General features: G+C 39.2%; 1 protein-coding gene across 1 annotated transcript; it reads right to left on the bottom strand.

Moving 5' to 3' along the window:
• Window positions 1–433: 433 nt before the first annotated feature.
• Window positions 434–18,184, bottom strand: LOC137597139 (gamma-butyrobetaine dioxygenase-like). Its single transcript, XM_068318107.1, has 7 exons — window positions 17,743–18,184; window positions 16,908–17,022; window positions 6,351–6,549; window positions 5,463–5,568; window positions 5,082–5,278; window positions 4,281–4,447; window positions 434–1,873 (listed from the first exon to the last, which is right to left on the bottom strand). The coding sequence occupies exons 1-7, from the start codon at window positions 18,145–18,147 to the stop codon at window positions 1,713–1,715; spliced, it is 1,350 nt and encodes a 449-aa protein (XP_068174208.1). The 5' UTR covers window positions 18,148–18,184; the 3' UTR covers window positions 434–1,712.
• Between the last annotated feature and the right edge of the window lie 3,734 nt (window positions 18,185–21,918).

The following is a 21,918-nucleotide window of genomic DNA, read 5'->3' as shown; positions in this document are numbered from 1 at the left end:
AGGTTGGAAATGAAAGCAAGGTTTTCGATACATTTTGGGCCGTCTCAGGATATTCTGCCTTGACTTCAATCTAGAACACTGGCAAAGTTGTGGGTGCTTAATTTAAGGGTAACGGGTAACCTGTCACATGACCGAGACCTGTCAAGCGGGACAGACGCATGCATTCGTCTGTGTGGCATTTTTCAGAAAAACACATCTTTAGACCGGTAATCAATAAAAAAAAAGAAAGTTAAACATTATGTGCCACCTGGTACCTAATATCCAGCAACCCGGTACAGGATCACGACACGGTGGTTGGGGACAACTGACATAGGCGGATGTAACAGAATCTCTGCTCTTAAGTTTGACATTTTCTCACTTCAGTTCAAATTAATAATTTTTAGACTGTGCAGATATTATATCTGTTACATAGTGCGCAAGCGCACACGCATGTTCTCTCTATCTCGCTCTCTTGCTCTTAAAATTAAAAAAGAATTAAAAAGAAAAAAATTAAAGAGTAGACTCAAAGCTTTCCTCTTTGATAAGGGTTACAATTAGGAACATGGCAGTCAGAGACCGCAACATCCCGCGACACCCCTGAATTCAAAATTTTACCCTGACCTACTTTCAGGGTAGGTAAGGGGGTTAAGTCACGGGATGTTTCAATTTTTGACCAAAGATCAAAGCTAGTACATAGGTAGATCAAAGCACTAGCTCTGATCTACTGTCTTCCTCACACTGGTCTTCTCCCTCTTCTTTCTATCTTATTCAGCTTCTGAGGGTACAGAAGTTGAATTTGACCTTGGCTTAGTTTTCTCAAAGTCATCATCTCATTTTCATCCCTTTGCTGCCTGAGTAATGTGCTTTTTGTTTCATATTTCTATCTACAATGGTTGCGAAGATATTTGGTGGACTAACTAACGGAGGGACGAATGGACGAACGGATGGGCGAATGGACGAACACACGAACACTGACAATCACAATACATCACCGCTTTGAAGTGGAATGCAACAACACAGATTCCGTTTGATAAGCTCTTATAGGCCTAGACTGCTGAGGGTATTTCTCTGTCTCTCATTAAAGGGCGTTAAATCAATTATCTTAGGAGCTTCAGTTATTTCTCTTCTATTATTTTTCTTGCTCATAATATATTGATGCTTCACAAGCTTGCAAGATACTGCCGCTGTCTATGTGCTTCTGTTCGACAGGTGGGGAACAAGTATAGAAGACAGGTAGTCCAAAGGCCTGAAAATCTGCAACTCTCTCTCTTTCTGTGTCTCTCTCTCTTACTCTTGCCCTGTCTCTGTCCCCATTGTATTTCCTTTCCCACCCAGAGCGCACTCCAGAGTCTGGGTCCTGCCCAGAGTTTCTTCCTCAATGAGTTTTTCCCCGCCGCTGTGCATTATGCTTGCAGGGTTTCTCTCTGTAATAAAGCGCTCTCTGTGTTAAATGTGTTAAATGTCTTGATGTGTTTAAGCACTATACAAATAAAAATTGTTTGATTGATTGATATATTAAGAAAAGATCTATATGAGATTAAAGCGTCAAGCTACTCCAAAAAGTGCTTGAAATAAGTTTTGTAATGGTTTCAGTTGTTTCTGTTTCTGTCAACATTTTTGGCCTCTTGTCTCAACATTTTTATTTGGGAACATTTCTATTGGTTCATACATCTATATCACCTGACACCATTTGAATTTATGGCAAACACATACATTTTTGTGTTTTCTGGAGATCATGCGTTCTGTTGGACTGCGCAGCGGAGTATCCGAACGCGAGAAATGACTTCATCCCAGTCCAGGTAGGCGCCTTCCAGGTGTCGAATCATATCTGGCTTATTAATGTAGCTCTTCCGCCCGTGCAGCAAACGCCAATTGTCAAAGGTCACAATCTCACCTGGAATTAAGGCACAGTTCAGAAACAGAGGTCAAATATTAATTTTGTTTTGTTAGGGTAGCAGTGGCTCAGTGGTAGAGCACACAGTAGAGCGGGTCATCCAATGTTCAGAGATCGGCAGTTCAATTCCTGCACCCGCCCGAAAAAACACCCGGAGGTGAGCTGATAGTGGGAAGTTTCAGCTCACCTCCGGAGCACTGCCGAGGTACCCTTGAGCAAGGCACCGTCCCCCTTACAAGTTGCTCATTTGGGGTGCACCACAAAGGAGCTGCCAGCCACTCTACCTCCTCTGCACGCGTACAGGCCCCCTGTGTGTGTTTGTTTGTTCAGGGCCTGTACACACTAACATATGCATTTGATTGGACTAACAAGAATGTGCTCTTAATTTCTCTTTGGGTATTACTAATGTATATTGAATTAAATGATTAAAATTAAATTAGTATAGAAATATATTTTTTAATTCCTCAAAGTGAAAGACAACTGGTAATTAGTTGGCAGGGCTTCTTAAACAAGACTAATTTAGCTAAAATTAACTCTTTAGCTGGTAGAAAAACACCACGCTTTTTTTTTAGTTCAGTTTAGACATGTTTTGAGATGAGCATTGTAGTAACAAATTTGTAGATGAAAATATAGCTTTGTAAATAATATCATGCTAAAAGAAAGAAGAAACTTGATGCATGTCTTATGTTGTTGGAATGTTGAACCCTGTGACTCCACAGTAAGTAAAACGCGACCTGCTAATGTTAGCAAAACAAAATTCTTTCATTAAATTTCTTGGACGTAATAGATTCAAAAGAAACACCAACCTTTGAATCTGAGACTGGTAACTATCTAACATCAATGCTGTTTTAAAACATAGCAAATAACAACATAAAACAAGTTTGAATGCTAGCGCTGAGAAACATCCTGTCTCACCCTGTCTTTGCCATAGCAATCTCCTCTCATTATTGTTTGCCAAGTTTATAGGCTTAAGCTGCTTGACTGACACAAACCAGCAGGTTTGATTTTAGCATACAATAACCTGAAGGACTCCCCGTCAACATGGATGAGCTTTAGCAGATGTCTCTTCACACATGGCACCATCCCATGACACCTTGACTGCAAGTGGTCATTATTTAGTGGAACAAAGTGGCAGACGATGTTGATTCTGAGGTTGTTGTGACTTTGATTGCAATACAGTAACTACAAGTTTATGTTCTGACTCAGAGCCTCTGGCCCTGTCCACACGATGACGGATTTTTTTGAAAACGCAACTTTTTAAAAATGCATCGAAAAATGATTCGAGTCCACACAACAGCCTTTTCAAATAAAATCTCTGTCCACACGTTGTCGTGTGGACGGAAGGCGTAGACGCAACAAAAAAGTTGCATTTTCAAAAAGTTCTGGCGTCGTGTGGCGGGGCCTCTGACATCTTTATGTCCCTGCCAGAGGCAGCATACAGTGTTAGCATTGTTTTTCTAATAATGACATGTAACCCTTTCACACTGGACTGATATCCACATCGCTTTTAATAATAATTAAAAAAAATTATTAGGAATACTAGAACTTAAGTGATTTCTGTGTCAGTTTGCTCAAGTTTAAGATTCTAAGGGTTTTTTATGACTGAATAAAAACGTTGATAAATCAGATTTCTGAAATATATTTTTTATGAAACTGTTAGAATTCCTGTTCCTCTACCGAGTTGATAGGTCCTTGTAGAATTACATGTAAAACTCAATTTTAGTCATCTGAAACTCCATCCTAACCTTGAGTCGCTGATACATTGATGAAATGAACAAATCTCAAACCACTGACCGGTCATTTGGAAAAAATGAGTTCACAAAACTCCATCACCTGGTTTGAGTCACACTTGGGTTGGCCAACTCACATTGTTATCCTATCATTTAGAACAGGGCTAGCGTCATTCCTCTACACAGCTGACTATTCCTACCTGCCAGGAGTTCTCTGATTACTCTGCCATTGTTGACCTTATCACAGATGTGGACAGCAGTCCATTCAGAGGACTCATCAAGGATTTGGACAGAGCTACATCCAGCTCAATGTTGCTAAACCAAGGAGCAGGTTCTGGACTTCTGTCGGTACCCTACTATTCACCATCACCAGTGAACATCCAGGGAAGGGAAATTGTGATGGTGACATCTTATAAGCACCTGGTTTTTCATCTCATCAATAACCTGGACTGGACTGATAACACCACTGACTATCTGCTAAGGAGGCTGACATCTTTGGGGTACAGGGGACACTACTGAAGACATTCCTCACTCTGTTGTGGCCTCCGACATTTTCTACGTTGTGGTTTGCTGGTGGAGCTGCATCACAGCAGCAGATAGGAAGAGGCTATCTTATCTTAATGGACATGGTTCACGTATATTTCCTATCGGTGGACTTTGAAGAATTGCACTCTAACCTGGCTCCAATTTGAAGGTGATCAAGTTCTCCGGTCGGTTCAAGATGTCCATGAAGGCTTTGTAGGCTCTGTAGAAGGGCTGGACCTGGTGTAAGGGCAGATCCAGTACAGAGTCTCTGGTGGCATTGTTGCAGTTTATCATCCTGACTTGGCCTTCTTCATTAAGTCTGCTCAGAGCAAAGAGGAAGGCCAACGTTCAGTATCAAGGTAACCCAACATGAGTAAATACAAACTGACTAATGAGCAAATGGCCACAACTTTGAATTCATATTTAGACCTCAGTAACAGAAAAGAAAATCTCTGACACAAATTCAGAAGAAAGGAGGCCAAGAGTTAAAAAGATCCCCATGTTTTCAACTTGAGGATTCATCCCTGAAAACAACGGATCTATCAGTCATGACAATAACATTTTCAGTCGGTTTACAGAGAGAGTATTAAAAATGCCTCATTGTCATGAATTGATTGAATGTCTCTTCATCAGACACATTCATTTGACTTTTTATACAGAACATAGTCACATATTTGTGGACACATGAACAGGGGTGTTGGATTATTCACATTGAAGATTTCCACACTGATTTAATACTCGCCTGTTTCACATGAACTTGAAGCCATTCATACAGTATACAGAAAAAATAATTTTGGACAACAGATGGCAGTGTCCCATTGCAAATCGTACACACCTCTGCATTTTTTTTTAATGCAATGTCATTTCAGTTTGGATAAGGCCTGAACCCCCACACAACGAGTTAACTTGTACGTAAGGAATTAGAAGATATCTCATTTTCTGTCACCACTCACTGGATGGTGAGTTTCTTGGACTGCAGCATGAAGTCACAGTAGTCTGTCCCTCTGTCAGTAAAGTCCACACGGAGGGTGGTGAGAGTCTTGAAGGCCTCGGGGTCCTCTCTCTGTAGCTGCATGGCTGCGTGAAAACCATCCACCATTTCGCTCTCCCCTCCTTCAGCAGCCTGCTGGATGCAGTGCAGAAACTGCAACTACCATAAAAGACAACAACACACATATGCCGCTTTAATGGTGATTTTACAATCTTTCATTAGGTCAAAGCTAAGTTCCAGCATTTGATACAAACTTCCAAAAGCAGGATCATGAATTTGTTAATGATACAATGATTTAATGTGGTTTTATCCTTTGAGGAAGGAACGGAGTAAAAACACTCACTCCAGGTGTGTAGCGCACGCCAGGGTAGTCTGTGTGGACACTCAGCTTATCTGCTGTGTAAGCTACATTGACTGCCATGTATTTGTCCATGATATCCCAAGTGTGCCTGAGGACAAGCATAACAAGGTTAACTGATTTCAAATTAATTATTTAACTTTAGCGTTGGATGTCAAGCAGCAACAACTAATCTTTGTTAAGTAAATGCGGAGCTGAGATTAACTTTACGGGGACACCTGAAGACAGAGTGGACAGCTTCCAAGGATTTCATAGACTCAAGCCTCCTGAGCAGACACTTCATTGAGATGCTGTAGGAGTCAAGGACTAATGACGTAAATTCATCTTCTACGTTCTGTATGCACATCTCATTTGGATGCCCCACTCATACAAGTCTGGTTTCTCTAATGGTGGCTCCTCTTTAGTCTTTTGACTTTCATCAGGATGAGCTTGTCCGCTGGCAGTGGTGCAGCGTTACACTCCAAACCTCTGTTCTGACTGAGTGCACCAGGTAATTCCTCTGGCTTAGAAAAGCTGGAATGACTTTTAGTTTGTTATCCTTGTCTCTGTTGTCAGACAATCAGCGCCGCAGCAACTCAGAGTGATGAAGGGCCTCAAAGTGTTTCCTTGGAACTAAAATGAATCAATGGACTGGTGAAGTCCTAAACTTTTAGGCTGTACAATATGTACAATAAATACAATATATGTAGATGGATATTTTCTGATAGAGGAAAACTGTAAATTGAGTCTTTGAAATGTATTTTACAAAGTATTACTACATGTGCTCTCCCGTAGCTGAAATACAATCGGTGGAATATTCAGACTTGGCAGTGATTACTCCACGTCTTGGCTAAGGATGAATGCCGTAACATTGATTTCGTCAAGCGGTCTTACCCATAGTATGTCATCCTAAGATAGCCAATCCTCTCAGAAAGCCTGGTCACAGGGCCCCTCTCTTTCGGAGCCCCCTTCAGGTGAACAAGGCCAACACGACGCAAAGCAATGAGCCAATCCAGGGCGGCTTTATCATCATGGATGACTTCCTCGTAGTTGGCTGTGGGGATCTTCAGCTTAGAGTCCCAATAATAATGTTCTGTCAGGAGAAACGGGACATGGAAGAAATGTCATTTCATCTCAGCAAAGATTTAGTGGAGGTCTTTGTGTGCAATGATAAATAAGCCGTGTCTATGAGGCCCCAACTCAAAGCTTTTCCACCCAAGTGTCTTCACTGTCTGGGCACTGCTCTTTTAAACAAACGGTATGCAATATCTAGAGAAGTGTCTGAATCAAAGTGACGGAATAAGATTCTACTGTATATTCCTTTTTTTTAGTGTCTGTGACAAACCTGTGGGATTTCTTGTTGAGTGACAATCTGCAAGTAATGTTTTCAATATACATTCACTGCATGCTGCATAAATAAATGTCAAAATCTGCTTCACGGGCAGGATATTGGCAGGTTTGTGTTCAGGCATAAATAATAGCTACTGATTCTCTGAGTTAAGCTCACATTCACTGGTAAAAACTAACCAGACCCATCCCAGTGTGACGCAGGGATAGTAATAGATCATGGTCGTTGCTTTATACTTTGCACCAATAAATCAATGTAACACTAAGTTAGACAACTTTAAGGGTTGTTTAATGGACAAGTGAAGGAAAGCAAGAAGTCAAAGTTGAAAAATAACACTTAAGTTACTAACTTAACACAAAGGAATACATTAACGTTCATTTTTCATATTTGAAATCAATCTTGCCACTTTATGCACGTTTGCCTACTTCAAGATGAATAGCTTGCTGAGAAAAAAATAAATCAGCCTGTCTCTGTCAGACAGACACAAGTGGAAAAAATCCTCCCACAGCCCTCCACCCAGCTGGCTTTATTCCTTTTTCCATGCAGCCTCTCTCCAGTGACTTCCACAGAAACAGCTGGTAAGTATATTTTCAGCAGGAGGCGGAGGATGTGGATGGTTAAGCTGAGGAGATTGTGTACCTGTCTAATGTTTGTGACTCTTCCTCTGGTCTGCTTTTCAAATCCACCCATTTAAAAGCAACTCTTTTAATGGATGCATCGCAAATTCATCATTCAGTTAAAGTGCTCAGGAGCTGGACATGCAGCAGGGTTCGCTCACTGACCTTCAGGGTCTAAATCATTAAAAGATTATATGACTCCTCTTTGTGAAAACCATAAAGATTACAACAGTCTGGTGTTACCAGTGATGTGACATTTCAGGACTTTTTTTTTCAGGCAGTGAACAATAAAGCACTCAGAAATGTGACTTTAATCAGAAACATAGAGACCATTATGATTGGGAGACCTCCCTCCAGGCTGTTGTCACAAATGATCAGCTTCTGGTTGCACAGTTTCAAGGGTCAGGAACCCCCTGCCTGTTAAAACCTGTTGAGAGGGCGGGTGGAAACAAAGGCTAAGAATGAGGGACTGTGGCAAAGGTCATGCACGAATGTTACAATTCCTCTTGTGAAACTGGACCTGGATGTCTTGTATAGAGACAGCTGATTCAGCGGTCTAGGCTGTCACCGGTGACAGAGAACATACAGTACAGCGCTGGTCTGACTGGTCATCAGCTGCGTCCTGCTGCAGTTCAGGACGGATCTTATTTTGAATGCTTATGACTAGTTACGGAGAAGGAGCTCACAGTCTGGGGGTGAATAAAGGATGAGAGCTTTCTATGAAAATCTGCCGTTTTGTCACATGAGTCCCTCACGTATGTCTAGCTAGGTTTCAAGTTAGGTGACCAAACTAGGTTTCGAACTAACTAGATTTTGAACTAACTAGGTTTAAACTAACTAGTTTTTGAACTAACCAACCCACTAAGTTTTAAGTAAACTAGGTTTTGAATTAGTATTTAACATAAACAGTGTATGCTATTATTTAATTATTATTTCTGTTAATTGTTAATGTTTACGCTGTTTATGTTTAACCTCTATTTTTGCTCTTTTACACCAATCCTGATTTATGTGCTTTCAGTTGTAAACACGTTTACAACTTATTTCCGTTGTCTCTGAGAAACCAAACAATTTTAATTCATTTCTACATTTATTTCACTCCCATTTTCTCAGGAAAGACTATTTTGGCTTTTGCTTTAAGGGACACCACTGACAGTTTGAAAAGATAGTATATGTGTATAATCCCGTCTCCAGGTCCCCCCCTTGTCGTTGTCTGCTACAGTGGCTTTTCCAGATGAGGAAAGCTGCAGCCCCCTGCTCCTGAGGCTGTCAGACATCTCATGGCAGTTTGGCTCTCCCTTCGCCGAGCTGTTTAGGCTCAGAGGGCTGCATCATCCTCTGCAGCTGCAGGCATCTTAAAAGCTCTATTTGAATCACCGCAGTGATCAGGAGTAATTTTATTTTCCCTTGTTTCCCAATGGGAGTACGCATCAGCTCCCACCAATGGGTCGTCTGTTGAATACACAGTGGAAGCCTTGGAGCCGAATGGCTATAAACAACCTTTTCTGAAGTAATAGTTTTAGAAACAGATTTCAGTTGTTGATCATACTAAAATGAGATCTGAGAGTTCTAACGGAAATAAACGACTAGACTAGTATAAGTGCCTTTCAGCTGCAATTCGATCCTCAAATGTCCCATAAGTATCAATAAAGAATTTGTTGGAATATAACAGAAAACATTTGCTCAAAATCTGCATATACGGCAGTACTTATCCTCTTGACTGCCTACATTTCACAACTCAGAGGGAAAGATTTTGCTTTTTATTCCACTCCAAACGTAACAGCTGCATTTATTAGTAACTTTACGGGTCAAGATTTTAAACACAAAATGCATGTTAATCTTATGACAAGATGAGGTGGCTTGTATATGAGGCACTACGGTGCAGTGTGTAGCGCTGTCGGTTCCAGGTTCGAGTCCAGGTTCGAGTCCCGCTCTGTGCGGAGTTTGAATGTTCTCCCTGTGTCTGCGGGGGTTCTGTGGCTTCCTCCCACATATAGAAAAATAATGACTGTATTTAATATTTATTCTGGAAAAACTTCTGTCTCTATATATTTTCTATTTTACTGTTTTTTTAAAAAACATTTATTCCTTAGTGAAATGTTCTATATTGATGAGACCTTATGGAGTGCATTGTGATTTTTGTAATTGTTCTTTTTAGCTATTCTTTCATTTCAGTGTGCTCCAGTTTTCTATAGCACGACTCATTGCTGTTGCTATGTATTGTCGTTGGCTTTTTAAATAAAAGGGTAATGGGGGATGTGAACTTTCGGGATTGTCAGTTAATCAAGGCCTGATCATTTAAGGAAACATCTGTTGGCAATCAAGCGTAATGGGAATTTAATGTGCAAAATGTGCAGTTTAATCTTTGGTTTTAAAGTAATTTGCTAACAAAATAGTACCCATCATATCCTGGTGTGCAGTGGAGTATTGATTCTTTGTCTACTATCATAAAAAGTTTTTTCTCTTTCATTTTTATTCTTCATCAGGTATTTATTTACTGCACGGCACAAATGGACCGGCAGATGTGGTAAACTTAAGGTTAGTAGACAGGTGACAGATCAACTCTCTCTACTCTATCACCTCTACATACATTTCTAAAACAAAACAGGAGCTGTTCTTAGATATATTCCAGTCAACAATTAGCATACATATGTGTTTCTGGACTGGGAACATAATGTGTGCCTGTACGTATGTTACTGGACCTACAGAAAACTGACTCCAGTCTCCACTGATTGGACAAACATACCTCTATCTCTGAAATGCTGTATGTCTGGAAGACAGAGCAGCCAACCTCTGCATCTCCAGTATGAAGGAAACAGTGCAAGCAGTGTTTTCTCACTGGAGAGCTGCAGGACCTTCGCACATTAATCCAAACTCAAGTCTGTCTCCATCAGCAAGTTGTTGTTCCCAAAATTCTACTCAGGCTTGCAATAGTTTGTCAAATTTTGTTCTTCATGCCAACCTACACTCAGAGCTTTCAGCATTATTTAAAGTGCCAAACAGGAGGTCTGGCTCATCCGAGAAATGAACTATATATTCATTATATCATTATATAATATAATCTACCAGGTTTAGTAGTAGTCTGATGAAAAAGTGCAGTAAAATTAGAGGATATGATAAAGAAAAGAGGATTTAACACAAATACAGTTGATCTGTGAAGGAATTACAAACAATGTGAAAATAAACTTTCGGTGGGAGAAAAACAACGTGTTGAGTGGAAGCACAGCTTCTCTTGAAAGGGAAACCTAAATGTGGAAGATTTGGTGTACCACAAAATGCTGAACGGTCCGTTCAGCGGTCTATCACGGTCCACTACGTAATGATGAAAGCTGCTTTTGACAAATGGAAACACTCCAGTTGTACTTTGCAGTTCAGATTCCTCAAATTCTTTTCAGGTTGATAACACAGCAAGTTCGCGTGCATGTTCACACGTGTCTGAGGAGCCAGCTTTGCTGACCATATACAATGTCATGTGTTGTGATGTATTTGGAAAAACATGTTTTTCCATGGATGGACCTCCACGGCTTCGTTTCCAGGAGCTGTTCTGTCAACTGAGGAGTGACGACATAGAAGGCTAAATTCAGAGCAGATGGTACAAAACGCCAGCCAGACAGGGAAATGACAAATCAACTGCTATACTGCTATTTGGCTAAGTGATACAGTCAGTCAGTTCTATCTATCTGTCTGTCTGTCTGTCTGTCTGTCTGTCTGTCTGTCTGTCTGTCTGTCTGTCTGTCTGTCTGTCTGTCTGTCTGTCTACACACACACACACACACACACACACACACACACACACGCACGCACACATACACACAAGGTAAGTATTTACAACTGAACTGAGACAAAGAAACAGCAGTCATACCAAAAATAACACAGAAGAATAAAGCCAAGGGTGCAAAGAAACTATTAAAGAGATTGATTAAAAATATAGATTTTCTTTTCACAGCATCTCTACTTTGCTTCGCAAATGACTGACAATTTATGGCCCAGTACTTTTACTGCATGCCGTAAAACAATGTGAGATTATCATGTAAAATAAAGATTAAAGAGCATTAAATGTTAAGATATTGTTTTGAACTTGTGGTCTTGGATGGAATGCTGTAAAATGTCAGCATCTACATAAACAGATGTGTCTACTCGTGTGCAAAGCGCTCATTGGCATGCATTTCCGTTAGCTAATGGACATATTAACAGAGAAAAGCAAAGATGTTCCTGAACATTGGGGGAAGACTTCCTGCACTTCAAAACAATTTAAAGGCTTGTAAATATGCTGCCCTCCACAAACTGTAAAAAAAAATGTTGAAAAACCAGCATCAGGGGTAGAGCTTTTAGAATAATTGCAATGTTTTCTTTTATTTTGATCCTGAATTAACTTTAACTGATTTATGATATTTTGGTGATATATATTTTGGTCAACTAGGTAGAAGAGTTACACTTGATAAACTTCCTAATGTACATCTGCCTTCTATCTAGCCAAAGTTATTTCTTCAAAGCCAAGACTGGTTATGAGTAGATAGCTGAGTAAAGGTGCCAGGAAACATTTTTGACTGAAAAACAGAAAGTTAACATTCATTTGGCTGCCACTAATAACTAGGGAGGTTTTCTGGCGGGCCATAAGGGATGTAACATGGACAGCTGTTACCACGAGAAAAATACCATCGTTCCTCCAGTGCCATCATTTTCTGCAAAGGAAAACAATGGTTTCAAGAACTCCTCCAGCATTCTTCTCCTGATGCTTCCTAAGCTTTGAAATACCGGCTTTACCTTTTATTTCTTTTACGTATGTATTCGCTATGCTGGTCTCATACTGCCATCCCTTATTTTAAAAGTGACTGCTTACGTCAAACCACTGTTAAAACATTCCAGCAACAGTAAAATATATTCTTTGTGATGACGTTCAATTTTTGATAATTGTCAGTGCATAGTCTTTCCTGCACATGCCAGGACAACAGCTGATTTGAAACTGGGAACAAACACTGGTTCTTTGGAGTTTGTATAAACACGTCTATTTTGGACATCTCAGCTGGCTGAGATGCCCAACAAATACTGGTCTTGGATAGCATCCAGTCCAAACCTTGATCAATTTGTTTGTGTTGTAAAAGTAAAGAAACCATTATGTCGTGACAGTACATGTGTGATTCTAGCTTGCTTCAAGAACTCAGGAAGAAGTCTGATAAATTAATGTGTTTATAGGTCAAATGCTGGTTTAAAGTGCTGTTCTATATCCAACTCATGGCTCGAGTACAAGCCTCAAATTATTACTGCTCAAGATGCTTTCCTTTCATCACTCACTGCTATTCATAACATTGGTCCAACATGGAGTCAATGCTACTATTGTAAATATTAATATTTAATATTTATTTTCTTTGCGAGCTCTTTATGACTCTAACATAAAGATACACATTAGAATGAATAAACAAAGTAGAGAGTTCAGTGATATGGATAGAACAGTTAAAAATGGCACAAATTGTGAGCTACAACTGAGACAATGCATGAAAAACATTTAAAAAATCTATCAACATATGAATCCAATTAGGTTGATCGCAGTTTCTGCACATGAGGTTCTGCAGACTTTCGCGCACTGCGGTGGACATACTGCATGTAAACACGTGAACACATCATCCACACTAGCTCTATGATAAATGTAGCACCCTACAGCAGACAACTTGAAGAGGATCTTTGGACTTTGAAACTAAACTGCATCCGTTGCTGATACAAGAGAATAGAAGTCTGGTCAGAGACAGTAGGGCAGAGGTGAATCTATCAACACAAACTATGATTTACTATCTGTGATCATCGTAAATGACTCACAAATGATGTTTCATCATGGCACAGTAAGGAGCCAGAAACCAGAGGACTGATTCCTTTACAAATGACTGAAATATGCAGGAAAAGGTGGCGAAGTCTGGATTCTGTGCATATTTTTTCATTTTTTCAAATTAATTTTGCCTGTTTCAAGGCCATCTTTTAAATACCAGTGACATGATATTAGTTGTGATTCCACCCTGGCAGGTTTTGAGTAACTTCCTGATGGATATATTGGTGAACTAAAGAGTCACTGAAGATAAGTTGCTGAGTGTCATAAGCTTGTGTTACAGAATTCAACATAATCACTCTTCCTCATCCTCCTCGTCCTGCAAAAGGTTCAAAATGCACATGACAGCAAGACGGAAGAATACGACCTGACAACACAATCTTACAGCCATGTTGATTACAGAAACAAGATGTTTCCATAAGATACCACATACTCAGACAGACAGACAGACACGCAAGGTTAAGTTTTTACTCAGTGAAAACATACAGTATTGACAATTGCAATTCTTGAACAGGACATTAAACATGTAATTATAAAATGTCTGCAGCAACTCAGAGACCAGGCAGTATGTTTAAAATTCCGGTTCCACATACCTTCAGGCTTGGGGATTTGTTCATTCCCAAGGAAGGAAATACTGTCAATGGTGAGTTTGTGTTTTTTAAGAACATGTAGCTCTTTTCCTGACCCTTACACTGAAAGAGTTTTCCATATGGCAGAGGGAGAAGGGGGTCTGAATGAGGCTTGTATTTATAGAGATGTCAGCACTTTGGAACATTTGCTGCCTTAATCTGTTTCTGTATACAGAGGTAGTGTATCTCTTTAGATTTGTCTAAAGGAGAAAGGAAAGTACAACAGCAAAAAATATTCTGAAAACCCCCCCCCAAAATTTGGAATCTACTGACTTATCAATAGGAAAACTGAGCTATTTGGAAACAAAGAATAAACATAATTCCAAGTTCCAGCTGTCTCCGGCTTTCAGTCTATCTATTAAACATTTCAGAGCTTTTTGTTTGTGTAATAATTGCCTTGAATAGTACTAGCCCCTTGTCTCCTCTACTACTATCTGCTGCTGAATTACTTACTCTGAGACTTGAACAACTCCATAGAAACAGTGAAAGCACAAGAAAAAACATTACTGAAGACATAAAAGCAGGAGGCATAGTACACACAGAATAATATCCCCAGTGGTCCACTTTTCAAATTGACCTAATGGTGTCTTGTGCGCACTAAACTCTCCCTGTTGCAGAACTTTAACAGCCATGCTTGAGCCCATAAAATCTGGAGGTGATGTATGAAAGAGGGAACAGGAATTTAAACTGTGGACAACACGGTTTTCTTCATGGAAAGGTAAACATGAAAATTTGAGCAAATTACTTGAAAGACATCATCCATCTTTTAAGAACGTGAACCTCTCCAGTATCTTGAAGAAATGTTCCAGTGCTCCTTAAAGTAATAATCAAACCTGGAGTGTGTCAGTGCACGTGTAACACCCGTTCAGATTTTAGTGAGTTAAACTGCATCAACATCCTAAGGATGGATCGGTCGAGCTCTTTGCTTGGAAGGAGTTTCATCTTTGAGCTTAATGTGTTGCTTGACAACTGTGACTTAAGTCAAGGTCACACGGCATTGTTCTGTTGCTTTTTGGTGTATGAAGTTGGCTGTGTTGTCTGGCTGTGCACAGGAACCAGCCGAGAGGAATCAACACTACAAAAATATGTGTGTGCAAACTGTTAAGAGAGGGATGGTTTTACCCTTCAGCATCAAAGGAGGTTTCAGAAATAAACATAACCCTAATCAGTTTGGAACTGAGCAGGAGCTGCTGAGCTCCGTGGGTTCCTTCAGGACCACATGTCTGCACACAAACTCCAGTCCATCCCCCTCCACTGAAAAACTACTATATTTGGTCACAGCTAATCTTTTTCGTAAGTCAAGGTACAGTAGTACCTTGACTTACAAGTTTGTTTCATTCCGTAATGGAACTTAATTTGAAATCAATATTTTCCATTGAAATGAAATGCCATTAATTCGTTCAAGTCCCTGCCAACGAAACACCCACATTTTTTGTTACATATATTTAAGTAAGAAAAATGCATTTAATGTATAAAAACAAAATAAACGGAGGGAGGAGATACGCGGAGGAGATCGCAGGAGTTTGTTTTTTTCTTTTTTTTTAATTACTTTCCTTTGTCATATTCACACGCTTAATCACTTAATCTTACTTAATCACTACACTCTTAATGCTAGACTAATCATTAAACGTTTTTGCTGCAAATACTCTTCCTCAATTTTTTTTAATCACTTTCTTTACTGATTTTTGCCTTTTCACTCGCTTTCATCTGATTATAACTTGGACTTTCACAACTCAAAGCAAAAAACTAACATAGCAAAAGCTCGTAATCTGGACACCTCGTATATTGGATAACTTGTGAGATACCAAGGTAACACTGTAGTAAAAATTACTAGGAGCACCATTGTCAGTGAAATTGGTTGGATACAGCAGTGTTTTTGTAAACTTAAACAGTGAGAAGTTACGATTACAAAATTACAGTTTGAATTATAAAAAACCTGAATAAATTGTAAACCTTGGGATATCTGTCCATGAACTCATAAAAGGGATTAGTCACCAAAAACGTAAGCACTGGGTTCAGACTAAGCTTTGCTTTTTCAATTTTCATGTATAAAAAAGTACAGAGTTAAAAACACTGCAAAAAGTGGCAAAAAACTTTGAGATATATGAAAATAATTTTCTTTTGCATTTTTTGCTTTTTGCAATAAATCAAAGTGAATTGTTATGGAATTGATATTTACAATACATTTTAAAATTGGTGACAAAATATTTAAACAATTAAATTTTTTTTGTTTTATCCAAATTTTGCAGTGTGAAACTGGGAATTGAGAATTAAAAAGGCTCGTTTCTTTTCAGTACAGGGTCTAAGATGTGTGAACTATGGTGTTTATAAAGGTATGTTGTCTATACTGCGCTTCAAAGAGTCTTCTGGTTGGCGAGTTAGATAATTATATAGGTTGAACCTTGTCTCCACAACACAGCCTTCATTCATGCACAGTCACAGGAAATTATATTGAAGACATTCTGATTACAAAGTACATAATGAATGCCAGAACAGAGTGTTCCATTATAAGTGCCTGACAAAGATTACCTACATGAGTACAAAGATAGAACTAAATGTACCTCCTCCTCATTCCCTCACAACAACACATCATGTAACTGAATGAGGACAATGCTCTTAGATCTACGTTTCTCTGGAGGACTTATTTCTTGGATATTATTTCTTACTTTTTCTTTTTGTACTTATTTGAACTTCTTTTATGCCACTTCAGCAATGGAAGTTGGACAGGTCAGAGCCTGTGTACTCTGGAGGGGTGTTATGATTAAAAAAAAGCCAATTCTGGCTATCTGAACGACTATAAATGAGGCGGACTGAAAAACACAAACAGCTGCAGGTGTAAAGCTGTACGTTGTAGGAGTACAGGATACTAATGTACATCGTGCTAAACAAATCAAAACCTCTCTACAATAAAACCCAGATTTTACTGGAGCTTATTGTGCCGGTATTAGGCTACACTAGTTTTGTGTATCTATAAAAAACCCCCACCAGTGTCATTAAAAGAAAATCTGTGATAGTTTCAATGTAAAATTGAAAAACTGATCTCACCTTTGAGGAAAAGCTCCTCTTGCAAAGTTTGTCTGGCAGCAGGAGAGAAGCAACGTTTCTTCAGCCAGACTGGATCAAAAACACTGGTGTGCTGGTCAGGCCACAGAATGGAAACCTGTGGAGAAACAAAAAGATTATTGATCCCAAATGACCAAAATATTTTAGATTTCTTTCCCACTATGCTTCCAACTTTCAATATTTTGTTCTTATGAGCTGTCACGTTAAATCACACTGCCTTTCTTCCAGGAAAACAGTAAGCGGCAGCCTTCTTTATGAAGTAATGAAGGACAATAATTTGGTAAAAATATTTTGTGAGTACTCTTGTGTTTTTTATAATTACACACAATTTTAAGTTCATTCATCTTGTTTTAATAATGATAACTGGTTCACTGCTCAAAGGTGAAGCCGATTTATTGCATGATTCTGGGAAAGAAATATATTTACTATTACTTAAAAGTAGTATTTCTTGTCTAACAGAGAGAATGACATTTTCAAATAAATTGCAGAGATGAATTCTGCATCTTTCATTAATAATAACTTGACAGGTTCTTGTCATTTAAATTTGTTTTTACAAGACTGTTAGTGAAAATGATAACTAAATGAATGGAAGTGCTCGGACCATCCCTTTGTTTTATTTACATTTACACATCCTTAGTAATCTAAATGACTGAAATATTTACAATGTTTAGTAATCTAAACATTCTTTGGGCTTCAATGTCCTGAACAAGCACACCACACAGAATGCTGAGGCCAGGGACGAACCATCGTCCTTGTAAAGAAAACATCTGCTCTACCTCTTGAGCCTCAGATGTTCGAGACAATCGCAACAATTTACCTTGTTGTCATTGGTGACCTCTACGGTGTCAACTCCTATGTTGACATCAACATCAACCATCAACAGTTTGCGTTGTTGAGCAGAGTCCAGGAAACACTTTGGGCACTGGCAGTTATCTCTCAGCCAGGTGAAAGGATAAAAGCTGCAGCTTCCATCCCCCCACTCCACCTCTATCATCCTCTCCTCATGCAGAGCCTGGGCATGTCTCACCAAGTGGTGAGACAGAGGGGGGGACACTGACTCCATTGTTTTCTGACCACGGATCTGCATTGAAGGATGACAAATGCGAAGTGGGCCTGCTGCCTCTCCGGGTGTACGGCAAGACCTCATTGCCCATAAGGCCTTGGTAGAGATGCTCCTCTGCAGGGCTGGCAGGGCTATACGTGAAAATGAATTCATCCACATGATGAATGTTTCTGTTGTGACAAATGTGTCTCTAGATTAGAAAAAGCTTCCAACTCTGTATGAAAGAGACAGAGAGAGAGAGAGCGAGAGAGAGAGAGAGAGAGAGAGAGAGAGAGAGAGAGACCCCAGGTTTGCATATTTAATAAATAGGTACAGATAATTAACAAAAGTCATTTGATTACCAATATTAGGAGTCTCTATAGCGCATTCAGGCTTGTGTACTCTGTCTGCAGCGACGTGCTGTGAGATTCACGGCGGTGAGACACCGACGTTAAAGTCAGTTCTAGGAGTAAAACAGCGTCATATTTACCAGTAAATTAGCAGCCTGACATTAAAAACTAGTTAAAAATTGTTTAGGACACACAGCAGCAAATAGCTGCACCTCACCTCCGACTGGACTACCGATCGATCAAAACAATATTTAATTAATAAACGAAGACGAATGTAGGAGCTTAAATATCTGCTTCGATCTTCAGATCAGGAAATAATCCGCTCTGTTCGCACTGACTGCACTCGTAATGAATTTAACCAGTTTTTAATGTCAGGTTTTTTAATATGCGGGTTGACTTCTTTCTAAGATGGCAAAGTGATCAGGTTTCCTTGATGAGGCTCAGAAGGGCTTATTGACATAACAATAGGGGCCATTCAAAGGTAGTCAGGAAGTCATAAATGCAATCATGACTTCCTGAGCAGCGCGGCTCTATCTAGTGGACGGATTGCGCATCTACAGCCGCTGCAGTTTATCAAATGAATTTTATTTTTTATTGTGTGCGCCTTATAATCCAATGCGCCTTATATATGAAATAAATTATAAAACAAACAAATTATTGAGGGTGAGCCTTATAGTCCAGTGCGCCTTATAGTATGGAAAATACTGTAATTGTTCTCCATCTTTTTTGTCCACAATGAATGTAATGTGTCCACGCTGTTTGGACTCAATTCTGTTGTTGAATATACATGCAGGATGTGAGTTTTACACCATGAAAACAACATACTATCTCTACATTTTCCAGTGAGTGTTGAAGTTTCCACAGCGAAACTGTAAGGTATTAATATTGAACAAAGCAAAGGTAGGATGCTCTTGTTAGTTCTAACTGATGGAGCAACCCAGACACCAAGTTGCCAGAAGTAACAAAATAGTTTAGAATGACTTTTTCAGGATTCATATCTTTCGGGAATGGTTCATTGTTGCGCCATAGTTTACTGAACTTCTAATGGGGATAATGTTTCTTTTGCTTAATTTATCAAATTATCTAAATAAATATCGATTTATCATTTCATTTCTTAGCTAGGGCAAAAGCACACAACACCATTACTGCTTATCTTTATAAGAAATGACAGGGAATGTTTAAATATCCCATGCAGAGTAATTCCCGTAAGACTACCTCAAACATATCACTAGCAGACCAAACTGTAACATACATACCATATTACACATGTATTAGATTTATAATACAGTATATACATATGCTTACAAGTGTGTGTGTGTGCATGGTTGTATGTCTTTGTGTGTGACTCCGCGGTGCATTGTCGTCATGCCCGGAGTGTCTCCCGCCTCACGCCCTATGCCGCCGAGATAGGCTGCGGCTCCCCGTGACTCGCTGCAGCGGATATAGTGGTAATCTGAAGATGACTGACTGACATATGCTTACAATTTTACAAGTGCCCCCAATTTAGCGACAGCTCACTATGGACATTAAACTCAAACTGGCCTGTCTGACACTCTTTCTCTCTGTCTCTTTTACTTGGCCTATATCTTTCCCCAATGTATCTCTCTTTCCCAACCAACAGGTCAAGGCGATGACCGCCCTCCAGAGCCTGGGTCCTGCCCAGAGTTTCTTCGTCAATGAGGGAGTTTTTCCCCGCCACCGTCACTTATGCTTGCTCTGGAGGGCGTTGTTGGCTTTCTATCTGTAAAGCGCTTTGAAATGTCTTCAGATGTGATTAAGCGCTATATAAATAAAAGTTGATTGATTGATTGATTGATTGATTGGTTGAATTACATGAACATTACAGGTGACATGCAGTGTTTCCCCACAAAACTGATGGACATGATGTATGTACAGACCTGTGACATCATGAATGCAAGGTGTGGACTGAGGGTTTGCATTGTGAAATTATATCAGTAATCAATAGTCTGTGCATCAACATCACAATGGTTTTAGTTATTGTTAAACACATTACCCAAAAAAAGAAAGGAGTACCTGCTCATTTAAGATACAGTACTTGTCTGATAATCTCCTTTGTATATTACTGTTGCTGACAATGCTGTGTTTCTTGATTGATCATGCATATACGCATAAAAATATGCATTCCATAAATAAAATATATCAACAACTGCTTGTAGCTGCTGTTTGATGCCCACTGATTGCTTCTGAGGAGGATTGGAGCGCCAAACTGACCTGGTCACAGAGGAGTTATGTATGTCTGTCCACAGAAAACTGACAGCTGATTTTCTTTGACCTTCTTTCACCAGTCTCGTATTGATTTTTGGACCTGACTGGTTCAGGTGAGTATTATGTCACTTGAGAGAACCATACAGGATTTGCCCTCTTTTTCCCGTATTACAGTGATGAATAATAAAAACTACCATAATCCACAATCAAATATTTATCTGGAGGGGGTCTACATGGGAATTTCACTATTCTATTGCTGTGATAATGCAGATCAGTCTCTCAAATTAATTTCACTTCTATTGAAAACTTCTATTTATGATTATATCTGATTGTTTTTAGGGTCTCCAGTGAAGAACAGAATATCCACAGTCAACACTGTCTAGTTAAAAATCTACATTTGTGTTTTATTTATTATCAGTTCATTAAAGACAAATTTTATGGTTTTGAGTGAATCACACACAGACATGCAGACTCTGAATCACTATACTGCCTCTTAAATTACATGGAACACTACTATTCTCCTCAGTTCAGTCCTTTATTGTCAGTAGTAATAAGGCAGGTAATAAGCCAAAGGGTGCAAACCCAGTTTACGATTCATAAAATAAAATTAGAAAACTTTCAGTCTATTCAGCATAGTTTGCAGTCTTAACTATTGCCTCCACTCAATCTTTCACGACATGATGTTAACTTGCTTTTTAATATCTCAAAAATGATTCTTGATACTCTAACCAAACACCATAAGAGAAAAAGGGACTTTTTGGAATATTTTGTATTTGAAATTTATCGACAAGCAAACAAATTTCAACACAGGAACTGCTGATCCAAGTCAGCCACTTAAAACCTCCTTAACTTAAGTGCAAGATGGCATTAACAGAGCATATTCCAACGTACAGTGCATAAAGGTTCCTGTTGCAGATTCAGAATTCCAATATAATTTATCATTCATTAATTTCATCCTATGGAGTTTCAATGGAGTGTCATTGTATTGATGTATGATCTCATGCTATAGATACTTTTACCTTTCTTTACTTTCCCACTTTCCACACTATGATCTAATCTCCAGCTCTTACACCTATGGAATACCTGTTTCTATGTTCCTCTGGCACAACCGTTGCACATTAGTTGACTCATTATTTATAAAATACTCGATCAGCTCTTCGGGTCCACATCCCGCCAGAATGCAAAGCAATTTGTTTGTTTTATGGAGTTGCTGGATAAGACCGAATTGTAAATATTTCTCAATATGCATCCAATCAATAGTGTCCCTATAATATTAGTTGCTCTCCAATTTTTGAATAATTCTTACATTTCAAATGTTCAGAAATATGTTATTGGGTCCAGCAATTTCTATTTAAATTCCTCTCTACCATCCTCC

Source organism: Antennarius striatus, chromosome 1 (genome assembly GCF_040054535.1).
Source record: "Antennarius striatus isolate MH-2024 chromosome 1, ASM4005453v1, whole genome shotgun sequence".
NCBI lineage: Eukaryota > Metazoa > Chordata > Actinopteri > Lophiiformes > Antennariidae > Antennarius > Antennarius striatus.
This window is presented reverse-complemented; position numbering and strand designations above follow the sequence as displayed.

Coding starts and splice junctions, on each gene's coding strand:
- LOC137597139 (XM_068318107.1), bottom strand. CDS start 18,147: ATGTGGATGAATTCATTTTCACGTATAGCCCTGCCAGCCCTGCAGAGG. Junction 17,023..17,742: donor AGGTCACCAATGACAACAAG/GTAAATTGTTGC, acceptor GTTTCTCCACAG/GTTTCCATTCTGTGGCCTGA. Junction 4,448..5,081: donor TCCAAGAAACTCACCATCCA/GTGAGTGGTGAC, acceptor TGCTCTGAGCAG/ACTTAATGAAGAAGGCCAAG.